This window comes from Cebus imitator, unplaced genomic scaffold (assembly GCF_001604975.1).
Source record: "Cebus imitator isolate Cc_AM_T3 unplaced genomic scaffold, Cebus_imitator-1.0 Scaffold103, whole genome shotgun sequence".
NCBI lineage: Eukaryota > Metazoa > Chordata > Mammalia > Primates > Cebidae > Cebus > Cebus imitator.
Genome location: NW_016107418.1, coordinates 5,596,228 through 5,617,217, shown reverse-complemented (window position 1 = coordinate 5,617,217; position 20,990 = coordinate 5,596,228). Strand labels below are relative to the sequence as shown.

The 20,990-nt window shown below is 38.5% G+C and overlaps 1 protein-coding gene and 1 non-coding gene across 2 annotated transcripts in view; both read left to right on the top strand.

Moving 5' to 3' along the window:
- The window catches only part of ATP8A2 (ATPase phospholipid transporting 8A2), a 654,052-nt gene that overhangs the window by 125,599 nt on the left and 507,463 nt on the right, over window positions 1-20,990 (top strand). Inside the window, exons 3-5 of the mRNA XM_017537537.2 lie at window positions 17,943-18,042; window positions 18,503-18,601; window positions 19,910-19,955. Of these exons, the coding sequence (XP_017393026.1) occupies window positions 17,943-18,042; window positions 18,503-18,601; window positions 19,910-19,955 (245 nt within the window). The remainder of the gene's footprint in view (window positions 1-17,942; window positions 18,043-18,502; window positions 18,602-19,909; window positions 19,956-20,990) is intronic.
- On the top strand, window positions 7,127-7,233 carry LOC119472534. The gene has a single exon (XR_005201681.1). It is a non-coding gene; the product is annotated as a U6 spliceosomal RNA (small nuclear RNA).

Genomic DNA, 20,990 nt, shown 5'->3' with positions numbered 1-20,990 from the left:
GCAGACCAAAAAAAAAAAAAAAAACTACTAAATGTACAGGTATTGATCGACTTACCACCTATGCAAATTACAGCCATTTGACTTTACGACCGGGATCACTAGCCACGACTGCCCCACGTCTGGCAGTGCAAACCTTGCTCAGCTGGGCGTACAACAGTGCGGACCAGCGTCCGGCAGCACTACCATCTCCACGTGCATATAGCCTACTCAACTTACGGCCAAATCATGTTACGACCAGTCTATCGGAACCAATTGTGGTCGTAAGTTGAGCACTAGCTGTAAACTACTTAATATAAAATAGAGTTAATAGACAATTCCAAGAGGCTTTGCAAAGGGACACTGGGAAGATCAACAAACCAATGGGAAAACGGGCAAAGTAGATGAGGAGATGATATGGCTCACAAAGTTATGAAAATAAATTCAACTTGATTAGCAGTCAAGGAAATGCAAATTAATGTGACAATGATGACTTACTTGACATAAGATTGAGTACTGTAAAAAAAACTGTTAATATCTGTTGCTGGCAGGAATATGCATACAAATAATACTCCAACACATTGCTGGTAGAAATGTGAAGTTTTAAAATCCTTTTATCAGGTTATCCACTACATATTAAAATTTATGGTACTCTAGGAAGAGAAAAAGATATTAGGTAGAAACTTAGGAAATCTGAATGCAATGTGGACTGTAGTTTAATTTTTAACAACCACATGACCCTTAAACTCATTAATTCCACATCAGGCAATCGATCTCGTAGAATTAAACTCACCAGTATTCCTGGATATATGAACATGAGTCTTTATTGCAACATGCTTTATAATATACAAAGCCTGGAAATAAAGTAAATGCTCTTTATAGGAGAATGGCTAAATAAATTATGGAATATTATATCACCATTAAAAAGGATGAATTAGAATTATTACCACTGACTCGCAAGGGTTTTGCAATATTGTTGAGAAATAAAAACAAAATTCAGAAAATGGCATAATGTCTCATACTTCTGGAACATTGGCAACCTCTGATTATGTGTGAGTATGTGTGTTCAGACATCTATGTAAGATTGCATAAACTTGGAGAAAAGTATGGAAAGGTATATAGCTAGTTATCAAAACAACCATGTGTAAATCACTTGTATATTTGTATTAGATGATGCATATATCCACAGAAACAGATTTCCTGGAAGCTAATGGTATTTACGCTTCAGGACGTCTGCCCCAGGGCCCCAGGAGGGACCCTACCAATGTCGACATGGCCAATTATTTTTGTGTAATGTAATAGACTTGAGCCTTGTTTGGGTAAGAACGCTGTGTCTTTTCACCCAAACTTCCCTTCTCTCACCCTTCTCCTGTTTGGAGGCATGTTTTGGGGATCTGGGTAAGGGAAAGTTGAGTTGGAAAAAGTTGGGTTTAGAGATGTATTTACATGATATGCAGTCACTTTTGTGAATAGGTAAATTAGTAGCTGTACCAGCATAGAAATAAGGACCAGAAATGTTCTTCCCGCCTACCTCTGCACCTGGGGTTATGATATGGTGTAGCATTTCTAGAAGTATCAAAATATCAGTGTGGTATATTAAATTTGAGACATGTGAGTCATATTGGAGAGACATTGTTTGAAATGTATGGAGCCAGAAGCTAGATTTTTTCCACTTAGGAAGGAAATTTCATAGCAATTCCTCTGACTTTGACAACAATCATAAAAATTTACATGACATATATTGATAAGTAGTGGAGCTGAAAGAAGCTTTACCAAAAGATCATTTAAAAATAATTAATTATAGCTAGAGAAAATAATGAATTCTCTGTTCTTTCTATACAAACTATTTACAAAATTTTCATGTAAGAAACCATCCACACAAATAAAATTAAAAATATGGAGGGGGAAGTATTATAGACTGTTAATAGTATAGTAGTTAATAAAAATAGTATGTTTTCTGGATAATGTGATATATTTTTCAGCCTTCATAAATTTGTGATATGTTGTGATTTTTTTTCATTCTACATAAACCTCACTTCTGTGCCCAATTTTGTTTTCCTAATACGGTATTTTTCTTAAAGCAATATTCCTAAATTGTATATATGTTGTATACAAATTGCATCCAGTCCCCACAAAATTTAATATTCTCCTTTTCTGATTTCTGGGTAAATTTTTGAGTAATTTAAATGAAAAGATGACTAAACATTTTAGAGTTAGTTACGAATGAATTATAGTACTTTGTGTTTTTATATTAAAAGGCTGTAAGTGAATATGCAAGAACCAAATGCAATAAGGCTATTCCAGTTCTTCCCTGAACATCGCTTTTCTGAGGATTCATTTTAGATAATTGATGAAGAACTTGAACTTCATCTGGCGCAGGCCCCAAGTGGCCTTTACGTTGCAGAAAACACTGCTATGCCGGCTGGCCGGCAGAGGGCACTGTGCTGTTGGTCTGAGTTATACAGGGCGCTCAACCTGCAAGGCGTGGAGAGGTGGTTAAGAGAATAAATATTTGATGTGACCAGCCTAGAGCTCACAATACAAGAAATTGCTTTCTCTCTCTGACTCTCTGCCTTTGTCTGTCCTGTCTCTAACACTCTTTCACACACACACACACGCACGCACGCACGCACGCACGCACAGAATGTTTCATCCATTTATTTCCAGATTTCCAGATTGTACACTTTGGGTAGACATGAATAGGGAAAAGCTTGTTAGAGAAGATGACCCCTTGGGCTGTTGGCTCAGAAGAGGAGAAAGACGTGGTTTGATGAAAAGAAGAAAGAAAGACGTTCTAGGAATTTGGAGGAGGATGAAAGGAAGCAAAATAACTTAATAAGAGCAAATATTTTTCAGAATAAAGTATTTCCATTTAAAGGGGAAGAACTGGACTCTTGATTTCCATGTGGGGTGAGTTTTAGGGTGAAGACTCCGGTGCTAAAAGCCAGCCTGCTTGTCTCAAAGGAATACATACAAATGTGGCACTCTGAGTGCTCTACTCACCTTTGTTTCTTTTTAGGCTCTTATGGGGCAGATGAGAATTTCCCCTTCTTTTATCCATGATCTAGCTGTCAATTGCTGCTGGCAAAAGGAAGAGATTATGAGGATTGATATCAGATATGAGTCGTTACTAGCTCTTTTTGTGGTGGGAAGTAGTATAGAAATAAATTGGATTTTTAGTTTGATTTCATGTTCTAATGAAAAGCTTCTTATGTTTGACCAGTCCTAAACTTAGCTAAAAGAATTGGATATCCCTTGACAGTTATTATTAAAATAACACACGTAGGTAGTTAAAAGTTCAAGTAGTTTAGAAGTGCTTAACATGAAAATCAATAATCTCCTGCCTCTTCTTCCATCCCAGTCCTGTTTCACCAAAGGCAACCACTTTGAACTCTTTGTGTTTTTAATTCTTTTGGGGGTTTCTACTATATTTCAAAATTAAGTTTAGAAATGTGGTTTTCACTACATTGCAAAATAAAGTTTAGAAATGATCTCTCTGAACTCTCTTACAGATGCAGATTTCAGTTATTTACTTTAGGGCCAAGTAGTGAGGCAGTGTATCATGTTTGCTTCCTTTCTAGTATAATTTGCTTTTCCTGCCTTGTTCTTCTCCTTAAACAATTTTTTTTTGCATATTAATACTTATCTTTTCTCTCAGATCAGTACACATTTACATTATACAACCTTTCTATATATTTTAAAATAAATATCCCGGAATATTCTCTTGATTTTACCCCTTCCCCTCTGTACCCGCCATCTTCTTGCCAAATAAACTGGCTGCCCCGTAGATGTGTTACTATAAAGTGGCCATCCCAGAACTTTCTTACCGCTTTCTTGAGTTATATTCCCTGATATTTAGACACTGTCGGGGAGTGGGATAGGGGTTGCTTTCTTGATTACTGTCTTGTATTGTTGAAGCACATCTTGCTGTAATGGGCTTCCTAAAAAAGCTTCTGTAAAAAGTAGATTTGAGTGTCTGATAGCTTGGCTGGGTATAGAAATCTGAAGTATCACTTTGGTGGTCTGTGTTGCTATGAAGTTCAATTTCATATTGATTTTTTTCTCTTTATAAATAGGCTCTTTTAAATATCTTTATATTTTATAAATATTTAGTATTTTATAATGAAAACTTTTGGTATGTGTCTCTTATTGTTTTGGATACTTGATGTATCCTTTCAATCAGAAACCTTTTTTCTTAGGGTTCTAGGAACTTTTTCTGTATAACTTGTTAATATTATCTTTCTCTGGTTTCTGTGGAACTCTTAATGGTTGGATTTGGTCTGGTATTTGCATCTCAGTTTTTTGGTTTTACTTTTTGGGAAATTTGCTTAGCTTTATTTTTCACTTCTTTTTTTTTTTTTTTGCATTATTTTAATTAGCCTAGCATACTTCCAATTGCCAATAGCTATTTTATTCTGTTTCCTTTTTAGAAACACCATGTTATTCTTGTTTTATATGAATGTGTTATCATCTTATGACTGAGGATATTAGCATTTACATTACTCCAAACTTTAAAATATTCTTTTAAAGTTTGCTGTACTGTTTCCGCAGGTCTCCCCTTTCCTCTGTATTCATTTTAAAATCTCCTTTTCATGGTGGAGGCTTTCTACACATATTTTATAATTTTTTAAAGAGAAAGTGTAGCAGGCTGTTGGGGTGCTTTGTGAGTGCAGGCCAGATAGCAAGCTTCACTTCTCGGTGAAGGACTTTTAGATATAAGTGTATGAGGTTTGTAAGTGTGCTCTGGGAATACTCCTTGGCTACGGGTGTAGCAGCCTGGCTATGTAAGATTTCCGTGCAACCAGAAGAAGGGGCTTGTGAGAGAGGAATTGTGCTTCTTTTGTGAAGCCTTTTGCTTTGAACTCTTCATAATATATCTTGTGCGGTTCCTCCAGACTCAGCCCTGGTTTCCTGTGTCAGCTCCTCTGTGTGTGGATTTCAGACGCCTTCCTTTGCATTCTATGCTTGCCGCAGACCCTTTTCCATCACTGTTGTCTCATGAGTCTCCTGAGCTCTGCCAGCTGTTCCCTTCCTACCCACAGGCTCCCCTGTCTCTGACACACTGGACTTGTGTCTGCCTCTGCCTTGCCTAATATATGACTGTGATAATTAATTTTCTGTGTCAACACAACAGGGCTGTGGGGTACCCAGGCATCCGGTTGAACCCCTAGTGCGGGCAGCCCCATCAAACAGTTGAAGGCCTGACCAGAACAACCCTCTGCAGAGTAAGAGGGAGCCTTTCCTGCCCGACAGCCTTCCAACTGGCACGTTAGCTTTTCCTACCTTCAGAGCTACTGAAACAATGGTTATTCCTGAGTTTCCAGCCTGCCAACCTTTGGACTGGAACCACACCACTGACTGGTTCACGCATCCCCACTGCTGGTGTCGGGGTTTGCCACACTCCATAGTTGTGTGAGCCAATTCCTCATCATAAATCTCTATATGTCTCCTAGTGGCTCTGTTTCTCTGACATAATGACACTCCTATTACAACTGAATTATTATTTTTAAAATGGATCAACGTATCTTCTGAGAAACCATTTGTGAAGGTAGAGCCTGTTCATCCTCCCTCTCAGGTCAGGCCCCTTCCGTAGGCGGCAGCCCCTCTTGTGGGTTTCTCTCTCACTGCAGCTCCTACGCAGACGGTGTCTTGCAAGCACGTTTAACTTGTTTGGCAAAAGCAGAAGACTATTTTAGAAAAAAGAAAACCCCACATCTTGGCTAATGATTCCATTCCTAGTTGTGTGTGTGTGTTTTAAACTATGTATTTTTACATTCGTTTCTAGTGTGGTAGTGGTGTCCCTGTAGGCAGAAGCAGTAAATGTGTTTCCATTTCACAGTTGGGAGTCTGAAGCTGGGCAGCCTTAAATCGGGTCTTTACTGCTATTAGAATCCTGGACATACAGACTTACTTAACTCATGTCTCTATGTTAGATTTCAGTTAGACACCCACATGGATAGGTTCACTTTATGAAAATGTGAGCTGTACACTTTGGTTTTCTGCACTTTGCTATATATGCATGATAAACAGAAAAATGTCAGTTAGAATTAAACACTGGGATGAAGTTTGACAATGATGTGAGAAATCCAGGAAAAGAATAATATAGCTTGCCTCAGATTTTTAACTCTGCAACATGAAGGATGGATAGATATGGCTTTCTACCCAGACCTAAATTAAACATTTGTGCTTTCCATACTAGAGCTCTCTGTGTACCAATCATCTCAGCTCCCGAGGTTCTTCCAACTTGACCACTTCAGTTTAGCTTTCCATTCAGATCTTGTCTGATGTTGTAGTTCCTGAACGCTGTCTCCTTGGGCAGTGCCCTTTCTGACAAGGTATGTCCTCCCTGAGAACCAGTTCTCCCTTGACTGAGGGCAGAGACGTTTGGGACCTGAACAGGATGGGTTTAGGCACTTGCATTTGGATAACTCGATTTCAGAGTGGCTGCTCCACCTTACTTGGTTTGTAGCATGCCAACATGTAGGGCTGCTTTAAACCTTTCCTTGTAGTAGGGATTATTTCCCTCTATTTGGAAAGAATATACTGAATTCTGAATGAAAGGCCAAATGTGATATAGTTAAATGCAATGTGTCTTAGTGTTAGAGTTTGATACCTTGACCTGTTGCTTTTCTTTTGGGGCGGTGGCTGCATGGGGCCTGAATTGTGACGATTCCTGTACTTTTTGAGGCCAGGTATTTTTATAACCAGTATTTGTTGATTTTTTTTAATTGAAAATTGAGAATCTCATTTAAAATGATCCTTTCCTTGCGGTGCAAAATTAAATAAATCTCACAACTCATTTTTTCTTTTATTCTTATACCATAAGTTTCCCATTTTTTCTCTTTCCTTTTCTTTTTCTTTTTGAGATGGAGTCTCACTGTCTTGCCTAGGCTGAAGTGCAGTGGCGCTATTTCAACTCACTGCAACCTCTGCCTCCTGGGTTCAAGCAATTCTACTGCCTCAGTCTCCCAAGCAGCTGGGATTACAGGCACCTCCCACCACACTCGGCTAATTTTTGTATTTTTAGTAGAGACGGGGTTTTACCATGTTGGTGGTGGTCTTGAACTCCTGACCTCAAGCAATCGACTTGCCTCGCCCTCCCGAAGTGCTGGGATTATAGGCATGAGCCACCATGCCAGGCCACATTTTTCTGCTCACTTTGGCAGCACATACACTAAAATTGGAATGATACAGAGAAGATTGGCATGGTCCCTGTGCAAGGATGACACACAAATTCATGAAGTGTTCTGTATTTTTAGAGTTAAAAAAAAGAAAGAATAAATCACTTGGGTAAAACCTGCTTTTCAATAATGTCACATTTAATGATATTAGCCATAAATATCCGACGTCTTGCATTTGGAATTGGTTATGTAAAAGTTGCTCACACTGTAAGACCTGCCTGGCAGCACGCTCAGTGGTCAAAATGTTATCTTCTTCTCAGCTCATGTTTCCATGCAAGTGTTGAGATAAAGTGTTTCATGTCCATAGTTATTTATTGAATAATGCATTGAGCAACAGAGCAGATTTGGAAATCTGATAAGAGCAGGACAGTCACACTATTCAATAGGAATTATAGGTAGGCTCTAATTTATGGACTTACCTTCAAAGGCGCATTGTAGGTTGATTGATCAGCAGTCAACTCCCATTTCACTCATTGGATGTATTTTGTAACAGATAGTCTGAAAGAGCCAGTGTGAGCCATAATAAAGAACTATACAGAATTATAGCACCAATACCTGTCCTGGTCCAATTACTGCATTCTGGAAACAGGCTATGACATAAGGCAGTGTCTGACATCCTTTTTTCCTGCTGTAGACTAAGAAATGGGAACATGTTGAAAATAGAAATGGTGATGTTTTAAAATGAACTTATTGACCTTTATTTGTAACTGGTGAGATTTCAGTGGTTTCCTATTAATAAAATGAAGTGAAAATTTCTTGTAAGGTGTTCATATGTTAACGTTGACAGGCTCTGTTTATCAAGGGGGATTCTTGTATTCAAGGTTATTTCCAGAATACAATTTGGGAGGGATGGTTGGCAAAGCCTAAGGAATTGATGCCAGATGTGGAAGGCCATGGGCTTTGCCATCCATTGGAATATCCTCCAGGGTGGCTCCCAGGTACGCAGTGATGTCCATCAAGAGAAGTGGCAGAGGGCCACTGAGGAGGGCCTTTGCATTTGGTGGTGTTGCTCTTGTTCTTTCCCTTGACTGGTTGAATGCACTGTTAAGGGATCAGTGAATTAAGCTGCTTAATGTTTAGTATTATTACCTTGTCCTTAACTTTCAATCATCTGCAACTCCTTGCTGAGTGAATATTTGGGAGGAGGAAGGTGAATGATTTCCTACTAGGAGCCAGCTAGGATGGAAGGCTTCCGGAGTATGGTCATGGAATGCTGGCCCTGCTCACAGAGTCAGCTTCTGGTGGGGAGGCTTAAAGGCCCCTTTATTCTTTAAGTAAATATTGAATACTTACTGTATGTTGGGCAGATATAAGAAATGTGTTTTTCCGTGGAATGCGGGAGAATAAGGCAATTGTTTTTGGCTGTCTTTACACCTTAACGTGGATTTACCGTTTTCATTTTGATGATGAGTGTTAAGCTAGCTTAATTTCTGGGTTTCTGGAGGCTTGCTTGAAGGGGAAGTTACACTGTCAGTAGCTACTGAACTTCTCCTCTTTTAGATTGGCCTCTGGAGAACAGCTGTCAACTTCAATTTTTCTCATTGCTGAAATCAGACTCTGGCATTGTCTGTGGGTTCTTGCTTTCTGCCGCATTCTGGAGGTCAGAGTCTTATGGTGCCGTGTTATTTGTAAGGATCAGATAGACACAGACCCATAGTTTTGCCAGACCCCATTTCCTAATGGATTGCTTCCCATGTGCACCTAATTATGATTTAGTGAGAGGAGCATGTCCAACATACATGTAACAAGATCCACCCTATGAGTCAGGCCCTCAGAGGAGGGGTTTGTGGATGGATATTATTTTCAGGTTTTGCCCTCTCCTGGAAAGCCTCCAGACCTTCCCATCTCCTGAAAGGAAAAAGGCCAGTGTGTCGACATGAGTGACAAGGCCAATGTGCTGGCCCTTTGTCCTGTCCATTTCAGTTCTCTTCATACTTCTCCATCTCCACTTGCCCAAATTGAGCTCTTCACTGTCCCTCCTACAGGAGGAGCAACGGGAGCTCTCCCACCTTGCTGCCTCTGCACCTGCTGTCCCCTCCCTTGCAAAGCTCTTCCCTGTGTGTCCATGAGACTTGCTCCTTGCTCCTTCATCTCCTTTAGGGCTTAGTTCACAGCTCACCTTCTCAGTGAAACCTCCCCTCGCCACTCTGTTGAAAATAATCCCTTCCTGCCAGCCCCAGCAGGTGTATCCTTCTGTATCCTCCTTCCCCAACTTGTTTTCCTCTGCAGTATTCATCACCATCTATGCTGATGTGTGTTCTGTTTATTTTTTAAAAATCTCGTTTCTCCTTTAGAGTGCAATCTCCTTGAGGGTGTGCGTTTCTGACCACCTGGTTCCCTTCAGTATCTTCAGGGCCAGGCACACTGCCCTAGTGCATAATTAGGACTGAGGAAATATCTATTGCACATGGTGGATGGATGGATGGATGGATGAATGGATGGATGAATTTTTGATAAACCCCTGACATCTTCATGTCACCCAATTTCAGGAAACACTGGCCTCATATTTAGAGGGCGACAGAGTGAATCACAGAGAAATATTCCTGTTTGCTCCTGGTCATTTATCTCCAGCACCCAAGCTCTAAGATCTTGGGTTTCCATGCTGCTACAGACCCTCCTTGCTGTGATAGCTGGGAGGGCAGTGATGCAGACACAACATGTGTTTCATCCCACGACAGGGAATATCTTTAGGGGAGGGTTGGCTTATTCACTTGGGTGAATAAACTATCCTGTTGGGAAGTTCTGTCATTCACCCATTTACCCCTGGGGATGTTTTTCCCCTGGCAGAGTGAATGGTAAAACATCTCTCATCTTATTACATTAAAAAAAAGTTGCTACATAATAGTTGTATTAACACATATTTTAAAGGTGTGTGATACTTTGATACATTCGTATAATGTGTAAAGATCAAATCAAGGTAATTGGGATATCAATGCCTTAAATATTCTTTTTTTATGCTAGGAACATTTGAAGTATTCTCTTCTAGATATTTTGATTATTATCTTCTAGATATTTTGAAGTGTATGACAGATGATTGTAAACTATAGTCACCCTGCTGATCTTTCAAATACCAGCTCTTATTTTCTCTGCCTAACTGTGCGTCTGTACCCATTAATCGACCTCTCTTCATCTCTTCCTCCATGCTACCCTTCCTGGCCTCTGGTCACCACCAGTCTGCCCTCTTTATGGGATCCACTTTTCAAGCTCTAACATATGAGTGAGAACATGTGATATTTGTCTTTCTATGCCCGGCTTATGACCTCCAGTTCCATTTATGTTGCTGCAAATGACAGGACCTTGTTCTTTTTTGTGGCTGAATAGTACTCCATTGTGTATATATGCCACATTTTCTTTATCCATTCACCCACTGACAGCCACTTAGGTTGATTCTGCATTTTCGCTATTGTGAATATTCTGAATAGTGCTGCAATAAATATGACAGTGCAGATATCTCTTTGATGTATTGATTTTCTTTCTTTTGGATCTATAACCAGCAGTGGAATTGCTGGATTATATGGCAGTCCTATTTTTGGTTTTTGGAGGAACCTCCATGCTGTTTTCTATACTGGCTGTACTAACTTACTTTCCCACCATCAGTGTACAAGGGTTTCATTCTCTGCATATCCTTGCCAGCATTTAATCTTCCCTGTCTTTTTTATAATAGTCATTTACACTGCAGTGAGATGATGTCTCATTCTGGTTTTGATTTGCAATTTTCTGATAATTAGTGATGTTGAGCATTTTCCTGTTGGCCATTTGTATGTCTCTTTTGATAAATGTCTATTCAGATCTTTTGTCCATTTTTAAACCGTATTTATTTATTTTTGCTGTTGAGTTGTTTGAGCTCCTTATTATATTCTGGTTATATTCTCCTTATATATCCCTTGTCAGATGGATAGCTTGTATTTTCTCCCATTCTGTGGGTTGTCTCTTTGCTGTTTTCTTTGTTCTGCAGAAGGTTTTTAGCTTGACGTAACATTCGTCTATTCTTGCTTCGGTTGCCTCTGCTTTTGAGGTCTTATACAAAAAAATCTTTGTCTAGACAATGTCCTGGAGTATTTCCCCAATGTTTTATTTTAGTAATTTCCAGTTTCAGGTCTTAGATTTGAGCCTTTAATCTGTTTTTATTTGATTTTTGTATGATGAGAGATAGGGGTCTAGATTTCTTCTTTGGTGTATAATTACCAGTTTTCCCAGCATCATTTATTGAAGAAATTGTCCTTTCCCTACTGTATGTTCTTGGTGGCTTTGTTAAAATGAGTTGACTATAACTGCATGACTATATATCTAGGCTCTCTCTATTTCTCTTTTTTTTAATAGATGGGGTCTCACTCTGTTGCTAGTGTCAGACTCCAGGCCTCAAGTGGTTCTCCTACCTCGGCCTCCCAATGGCTTCTCTATTCTGTTCCATTGGTCTATGTGTCTATTTGTATGCCAGTACCATGCTGATTTGGTTACTATAGTTTTGCAGTATATTTTGAAGTCAGGTAGTGTAATGCCTCCAGCTTTGTTCTTTTTGCTCAGGATTGCTTTGGCTATTCAAGATTTGTGGTTCCATATAAAGGTTAGAATTTTTTTTTCTGTTCCTGTGAAGAATGTCATTGGTATTTTGATAGGGATTATATTGAATCTGTAAATTGCTTTGGGTAGTGTTATCACTTGAACAATATTAATTCTAATCCATGAACGTGGAATATTTTTCCATTCTTTGGTGTCCTCTTCAATTTATTTCACCAGCGTGTTAGTAGTTTTTCTTATATAGATTCTTTACTTTTCTGGTGAAATTGATTCCTAGGTATTTTAGGTTCTTTGTAGCTACTGTAACTGATATTGTTTTCTTGATTTTTCAGATTGTTTGTTATTGGCATATAGAAATGCTACTGATTTTTATATATTGACTTTGTATTCTGCAACTTACAATCATGTCCTCTGTGTAGAAGGATAATTTGACTTTTTCCTTTCCAGTTTGGATGCCTTTTGTTTCTTTCTCTTGCCAAATTTATCTGGTTGGGATTTCCAATACTATGTTGAATAACAGTGGTGAAAGTGGGCATCCTTAGCATGTTCCAGATCTTAGAGGAAAGGCTTTCAATTTTTCCCAATTCAGTATAATGTTGGTTGTGGGTTTGTCATGCATGCCCATTAATATTTTGAAGTATGTTTCTTCTATATCTAGTTTTCTGAGGACTTTTATCATAAAGAGATGTTGAATTTTGTCAAATAATTTTTTCAGTGTCTACTGAAATGATCACATGGTTTTTGTTCTTGGTTCTCTGTTAATGTCATATAGATTTATAGATTTGTATAAGTTGAACTATCCTTGCATCCCTGAGAAGAATTCCACTTGATCATGGTGAATAATCTTTCTAATATTCATTTTGCTAGTATTTTGTTAAGAATTTTTGCACCTACTAGTGGGGTACAGTGGCTCATGCCTGTAATCCCAGCAGTTTGGGAGGTTGAGGTGGGTGAATCACTTGAGGTCAGGAGTTCAAGACCAGCCTGGCCAACATGGTGAAACCCTGTCTCTACTGAAAATACAAAAAGATAGCCAGGAGTGGTGGCATGTGCCTGTAATACCAGTTACTCTGGAGGCTGAGGCAGGAGACTAGCTTGAACCCAGGAGGTACAGGTTGCAGTGAACTGAGATCATGCCACTGCTCCCAGCCTGGGCGTCAGGGCTAGACTCTATCTCAAAAACAAACAAACAAATAAACAAAAAAGAATTTTTGCATCTATGTTCATCGGTAACACTGGACTGTGGTTTTCTTGCCTGGTTTTAGTATCAGGGTAATGCTGGCCTCACAGAATGAGTTTGGAAGTATTCCCTGATCTTCAATTTTTTTGGAAGGCTTTAGGAGATTTTTTTTTTTTTGAGTCAGGATGTCACTCTCATTGCCTAGGCTGGAGTGCAGTGGTATAATCTTGGCTCACTGCAACCTTGACCTCCCAGGCTTATGTCCTCCCAACTCAGCAGCCTCCTGAGTAGCTGGGATGTCAGGCACACACCACCTTGCCTGGCTAGGTATTAGTTCTTTAAATGTTTCACGGAATTCGGCTGTGAAACCATCTGGTCCTGGACTTTTGTTTAATGGGAGACTTCTTGTTATGGCTCTGATTTAGTTACTTGTTATTGACTGGTTGAGATTTTCTCCTTCTTTGATTGGTTGAGGTTTTCTGCGTCTTTATGGTTCAGTCTTGGTAGATTTTATGTGCCCTATAATTTATTCATTTTTTCTAGGTTTCCAATTTGTTGGTGCATAATTGTTCATGATAGTCTCTAATGATTTTTTTCCCCCTGTGGTCTCAGTTTTTATGTTGCATTTTTCATTTCTGGTTTTGAGTCTTCTCTCTTTTTTTCTTAGTCCAACTAAAGATTTGTCAATTTTGCTTATCTTTTCAAAAATTCAAGTTTTTGTTTCATTGATCTTTTGTACTTTTTAAAATCTCAACTTTATTTATTTACGCTCTTACCTTTATTATTTCTTTTCTTCCACTAATTTGGGGTTTGGTTTTTTTCTCGTTTTTCTGATCCCTTAAGGCACTTTATTAAGTTGTTTATTTGAAGTCTTTCTACTTTTTTGATGTAGGTGTTTATTGCTATAAACTTCTCTCTTACCACTGCTTTTGCCGTATGCTGTAGATTTTGGTATGTTATATTTCCATTTCCATTTGTTTCAAGAAATTTGTTGAGGAACATGTTGTTTAGTTTCCATGTGTTTGTGTAGTTTCCAGAGTTCCTCTTGTTACTGATTTATTGTTAGTGTTTTTTTATTTCCTTTCAAATTGAAGAAACTCCTTTAGTATTTCTTGTAAGATGGGTCTGGTGATGGTAAATTCTCTCAGCTTTTGTTTGTCTGGAAAAGCCTTTATCTCTCCTTCATAGTTGAAGGACAGCTTTGCTGGATACAGTATTCTTGGATGGGAACTTTTTTTCTTTTAGCACTTTGAAAATTTTATTCCACTCCCTTCTGGCCTGTTTGGTTTCCACAGATAAGTTTGTCATCAGATGAATTGAAGCTTCTTTATATGTTATTTGCTTCTTTTATCTTGCTCTTTGTCCTTGATCTTTGAGAATGTGATTATTATATGCCTTGGGAAGTCTTAGTTGGGTCAGGTCTGTTTGGCGTTCCCTGACATTCCTGCACCTGAATGTTTATCTCTTTCTCAAGCTTTGCAAAGTTTCCCGTGGTGTCTTTGAAAAAGCTTTCTACTCCTTGCTCTTATATAACTCCCTCTTGAACACCAGTGATTCTTAGACTTTGTCTTTTGAGGTAATTTTCTTTATCTTGTTGACAATCTTTGTTTCTTTTCATTATTTTTTCTTCTGTATGTATTTTCAAATTGCCTGTCTTTGAGCTCATGTACTCTTATGTCTGCTTGATCCATTCTCCCACTGAGAGTTTCTAATGAATTTTTTAGTGCATCAAATATATTTCTCAGTTTGAAGATTTCTGTTTGTTTTTATTATTATTTCAATCTCTTTGTTAAATTTCTCTAATAAATTTTTGAATTACTTTTCTGGATTATTGTGAAAATCACTGAATTTCCTTAAAACTGCCATTTTGAATGCTTGTTCAGATAGATCACATATCACCATCTTGTTATGCTTAGTCACTGGTTCCTTGCTTCATTTGTTTGGGGGAAGTTATGGTTCCCTGTTTGCCCTTGTCACTTATGAATGTATGTCTATGCGTTTGCATTGGAGAATTATTTAGTTATTTTATTCTTTTCTGTCTGGCTTTTTTTTTTTTAAATTGTATATATTTGCTTAGAGAGTCATTGTAATTTACCTGTTGAATTTTCTTTCTTTTTCCGTTAGGTTACTGCCTCCCAAATTTGTCTCTGGCTGTACCCAGTGATATTTCTTCCTTCAGGCATTCCCCGTGCTTCCTATGAGTTGAGGTAGGAACAGGTATCCTGCCAGGGAACTCAGGATGTTGGGGAAGCTGCTTGTCACCTTGATTTTACTTTTTCCAGTGTTGAGCTGAGAGTCAGGGAGAAATTTTCCATGTGCTTGGTGCTGGTGGATTGGAGAGAGGGGCATCTTGGCTGTGGCTGTCCCCTTCTCTTACCGTCTGCTTGGAGCTTTTTCACTTCTCTGTGGTACTGAGGACTGTCTCATCTTTGTAATTTTAGTTCTGGGATATTGGGGGTGATAACCTTAGTGCTGTAAATTTGGTTTTTGTTTTCTGTTGGGGAAACAAAGCCATGCCAACATTTAGAACCAGAAACTTGCTTCCACACCAACATTTTAGAAACAGAAACTTAATTATATTACACCTTATAGTGCTCTGCTGAATTGAATTCAAATAAGAAATCTGAATAAATTTACCTCTTCAGCAACTATCCTAAATCCTTGCTACTCAAAGTGTGGTCATTGCACCAGCAGCATTGAACTCACCTGGGAACCTGTTAGAAATGCGGAATCTTGGGCGGGTATGGTGGCTCATGCCTGTAATCCCAGCACTTTGGGAGGCTGAGACAGGTGGATCACCTGAGGGTTGGGAGTTCAAGACCAGCCTGACCAACATGGAAAAACCCTGTCTCTAAAAAAAAAAATAATAATAAATAATAAATAAATAAATAAACAAAGAAATGTGGAATCTCAGGCCCACCCCAGACCTACTGAATCAAAATCTGCATTTTAACAAGCTCTCCGAGAGACTGGTGTGTACCTTCATATTCGAAAAGCACTGTCCTGAAATATTCTGGTAGACTTGTTTTGACAGGTGCTGCCTTTAGCTGTTTGTAGTGTTGTATCTTTAATTCTGTAACACGACAGCTAAAGGTTGTATATTTTGACAATTATTTTAATGCCACATTAATAGCCTTTTATTGGGTAAATGTTAGTCTCTCTGAATTATTGCTCATGCTTACTCTATCTCAGGATGAAAGCACTTGGGCTCATTTTCTAGTTCTAGCAGAGTAAAAGCATGCATTTCCCTCTCCACTTCTACCCCCTTATATTTCATTTCTTGCTACAAACAGGATTTCTTTCCTCCTTAACTCTCCATCTTCATGGTTCTCAGGAATACATAGGTCCCAAAGCACAGTCAGCATTTTGCTCAAGTGGAAAATGTTCATATATAGTTGGGGTCATATGCCAGCTGTGTGCATGCGTATCAGTTTTATACAGATGGAATCTCAGGTTCAAATGCTATAATCAAACCATCTTGCACGATACTTTCTACACTCTTATTTTACAATGCGTGTGAACTTTCTTTTTGTTTTTGGCTGATAAATGTTGATTGCTTTATTTCACTGGTCAAGATTGCTGTAGAGGTATGCATGATATTCCATTTGATTTTGTCATCTACGCCATAGTTAAGAAAACTTTGTGTTGTGAGCGATTGCATACATGAGTTTGGTATATTTTCCCAACTTTTTAATTAGCTTAATGTCAGCCAGTTGATTCTGCATGGCAAAGTTCCACAGTGACATCCTATTATGCCATAGGGCCACGTAAACAAGGAGGAGATCCATGTCAGCAAATTTCTAGCTAATTCAGGGATAGTCCTTCAAGTTTCATATTCTTTAAGTTCTGACTCTTTTAAAGGTGGTCTTCATATAACATCACATGCATCTTTAGCACCTTAGGTAGAAGGCGCTAAAAACGATTTTGTCTTTGAGGACAACTCCGATCACTGTATTGTGAATTGCGAGGCCATTGTACCATGGGGCGTGATTTTCTCTGAGGCAGTGGCAGACGGGACTGCTGGCAGTGGGATTATTTCTTGTTCCATCAAGTGACCTCTGGTTGCTGTATTTTTAAGTAGTCTGCTTTGGTTTTACTCTGCTGTTCCAGGCTTGGTTGCTGTCCGGGCTCACAGTAGTGTACCTTGCCTCTGGTATATTCTGTCTCCTGAGCCCTTTGCCCTTCTATTGTGGTGCTTTTAATTTGTTATATATTAAAAACCTGCTAGGTAATCTTGCTAGAATACATTGTAATTAAGAATAGGCTCAGAGTGATGTCTTCAGAGGGTGAGCTAGGAATCATATAGGTACTTTTATGGTACAAACTTTAATAAAACTTGTGAGCAGGCATAGCTGGTTTGGTTCATCTTGCCTTTGGGTTATTTCACTGTTCACTGACTATCTGCTATGTGCTAGGCACATATGAGATTGAAGTAAACATTCTTGTCGTTCCCATAATCTGGGGATAGGCAAAATACAAGGCAAAGCATTACACCTATGTGACATAGATGTAAACACTGTACTGGGGGCTTGCATGAAGAAGAGTCATAAATTTGACCAGACTTACTGGAAGATGTAAGATTGGGTGGGAGGAAGGACACTTTAGTCATGGAGAGACAGGTAGGGTGGAAGGGAGAGGATGTCCTAGGTGGAAACAAAAGTGTGAGCACAGGTGTAATTTATTTGAATGTGGTTGAAGCATGAAACATCTGTGGTGGGTACCCAGAGGGAACATTGAAGTGTTATTCACAGTTTTGCATTGCGGTCTAGGATGGCAGCATTGCAGACTGCTCTGCCTGTGGTTCATAGCATGTAGCACCTAGAAGGTGGGTAGATGTCTCTGCTTATGTTGTGTGAAAATTAAAGAAGCTCATTTGTGTGGAAAACAAAGACCGCATTGGAAGATTTTCTCATCAGGGATGTCATTTTACAAAATAGAGGTCTTTAGGAGAACGTACACAGCAATTTCCTTGTCCCGAGTTTTGAAACATTTTTTAAAACCATTTGTAAAGCTTTTGAAACTTCTTGTTCTTGTGTTTTAGAGTTTACATCTATAACTGATGGTATTATTTTTCTTTACACTTACAGTACGGCCAAGTACAGCGTGTTGACATTTCTACCTCGATTCTTGTATGAGCAGATTAGAAGAGCTGCTAATGCCTTCTTCCTCTTCATTGCCTTATTACAGGTAATAGTTTTAACAGTTACTTGGAATTCACAACCTTAATTACATGTAAGATGAGATTTTGCAAAAGATTCCTGAACTGCTAAAGTGTTACAATCTTGGAATATAGTTTGTTTCCCTCCTCCAGTCCTTGTTTCATAGAGTGAACAAGCTTGACTTTGTTTATAGGGAGAGTTCTTTTGGTATGGCCTTAAGGATGATTGCAGTGACTGAAAGAGGCATTGCAAAGAGGCCTTAGGGCCATACTTTTAAGCCTTTTTCTGTTCCAAACACATAACTAATGTTGGATAAAATTTTTAAAAATATGTAAAATACATAGGTAGTTTTTAAAGTAAGGTAATTATTTTTGAGTAACAGAAATGGAACAGAACTTCAACAGTGTGAGCCATGAGTGCCATAATTTCCTTTTTGTGAAGAGGATTTTTATGTGCCAACTTCCTTCTTCTGGTCTCTTATCTTACAGCAAATTCCAGATGTATCTCCAACAGGAAGATATACCACCCTGGTGCCATTGATCATTATTTTAACAATTGCAGGCATCAAAGAGATTGTAGAAGATTTTGTAAGTTTTTGCTTTTGGATAATAAAATCATTGTATGCAATAGATCATAACTTGTGTGTTGCCTTGGATGATATATTTAAGGCAGGAAATTGAGCCATAGCTTAACCAGACTCTCTAGATGCCTGATAGTATTTTTGGGGGGAGGAAAGTATACTCAGAGTGTCCTAAATACCTGTACAGTGATACTGAACAGTTCAAACTTTGTTTTCAAATGTTAGGTCTTTGGAGCCCCATTGATTTTTATCACTAATGCTCCTTACAGCCTGCTTTAGAGCTTGCTAATTTGGGTAGCAAATGAAGGATTGCCTTGCGGTCCAGGATGGTAGCATTATTTCATGGTGCCTGAGGCAACTTTACACGAATCTTCTCCCCTCACACTCATCCTAGTGTGTCTCCAAGTTCATGGGCTATGACAACTATATTCCTTTTCTCTCTCTTTCTTGCTCTGTCTCCACTCTGTGTGTGTGTGTGTGTGTGTGTGTGCGCGCGCGCATCTGTGTGCTGTCTCTCTGTCTCTGGATCTTCCTCTCCTTCTCCCTTTCACACACACACACACACACACACACACACACACCCCACTTGCTTTCACACACATATATACATTTTTCTGGGAATAGGCGTGCAAATAAATATAATACAGGTTAAGCATCCCTAAATCCAAAAACCCCAAATCTGAAATGCTTCCAAATCCAAAACTTTTTGCACACCAACATGATGCCACAACTGGAAAACTTCACACCTGACCTCATGTGATGGCTACACAAAATTATTATAAATATTGTATGAAATTACCTTCAGGGTATGTGCATAAAGTAAATATGAAACATAAATTTTGTGTTTAGACGTGGGTCCCATCCCAGAGACATCTCATTAGGTAGATACAAATACTCCAAGATCTGAAACAATCTGAAATCCGAAACACTTCTTGTCCTGAGCATGTCAGATAAGGAATCCTTAACCTGTACACATTGAAGCAAAGTTACTTTATCAAGAAAATGAAGTTCGCTGTTTGTTGCTGGGTTTGTCACACTGAATAATCATTTCAGTCTGATCTAAAGCAAGGAGCAGAAAGTTTTGTACTTCCATGTCCTAGAACCAAAGTGAAATAATTGAAACCAGAGGAGACCACTTCTAAACCCCAGGAGTGCTGATAGATCACAAAATTGTCGAACTGAATTTTATAGCATGAGCATTACTGGCAGTTAGTTTCTTTTTCCCCTGTCATTTCTTGATTGCTTTGTTTGCTGTTTCAATTATTCATGTGGAACTTTTGAATGTTAGAACTATTTTTTTCTCTTTCTGTAACAGAAGCGACACAAAGCAGATAATGCAGTTAACAAAAAGAAAACAATAGGTAAGCTCCCAGGCTGAATCACTTTTTCTACTGGAAAACTTATGAGTAAGGCCTGCATTTAAGGAATTTTAAATAAGTAGTGAATGGCATTGAGATAAATTGAGAAGATGATCTATAAAATACTTCAAAGAAATAGTAAAATAACAAACAAATTGAACAGAATTTTAGTCCTGATATTAAGATTTGAACAGGATTTGTGTATTTTAGAATGTTAGAAAAGGTTGTAATTTTCAGGAACTAGACAGTTTTTATGTCCATAAAAAGTCTGAGCATTCATTTTTATGTCCATAAAAAGTCTGACATTCATTACAAATGTCCTTCATTTGTAATCTTTTCTTACTTCCCTCTTCTGCTTTTTATTGTTTGATTTCTACAGCATCAATTTTTTGTTTGTTTGTTTAATTTTTTGAGACAGAGTCTCACTCCTATTGCCCAGGCTGGAGTGGAGTGGCATGATCATGGCTCACTGCAGCTTTGACCTCCCAGGCTCAGGTGAAACTCCCACCTCAGCCTCCTGAGTAGCTTGGGACTACAGGCACACACCACCACTCCTGACTAATTATTGTATTTTTAGTAAAGGTGGGTTTCACTATGTTGCCCAGGTTAGTCTCGAACTTCTGGGCTCAAGCAATCTGCCTGCCTTGGCTTCCCAAAATGTTAGGATTACAGGTGTGAGCCACCGCACACAGCTGTGTAGATTTTTAAAAAATTGTGTAACAGCAGGCTTTTTTTCTTCTGGGCTGAAAATAAGTTACATACTTATTTTTTTTACATACTTATTGTATGTATGTAAGTTAACTTACATACAATAAACATTTATATATATATATATATATATACATATATATATATATATATATATATATATATATATATATGCTACAGAGGTACATGGATTGGTGTTCCATGATGGTGTTGCACCATCATGGCAAAAGATAGGGTATGGTAGAATTAATAAATGGAATTCCAAGAGAAGGCTTTTGGATTTTAGGAAGCAGATTCAATTTATTACCAGTATTAACTAAAACTTTATTT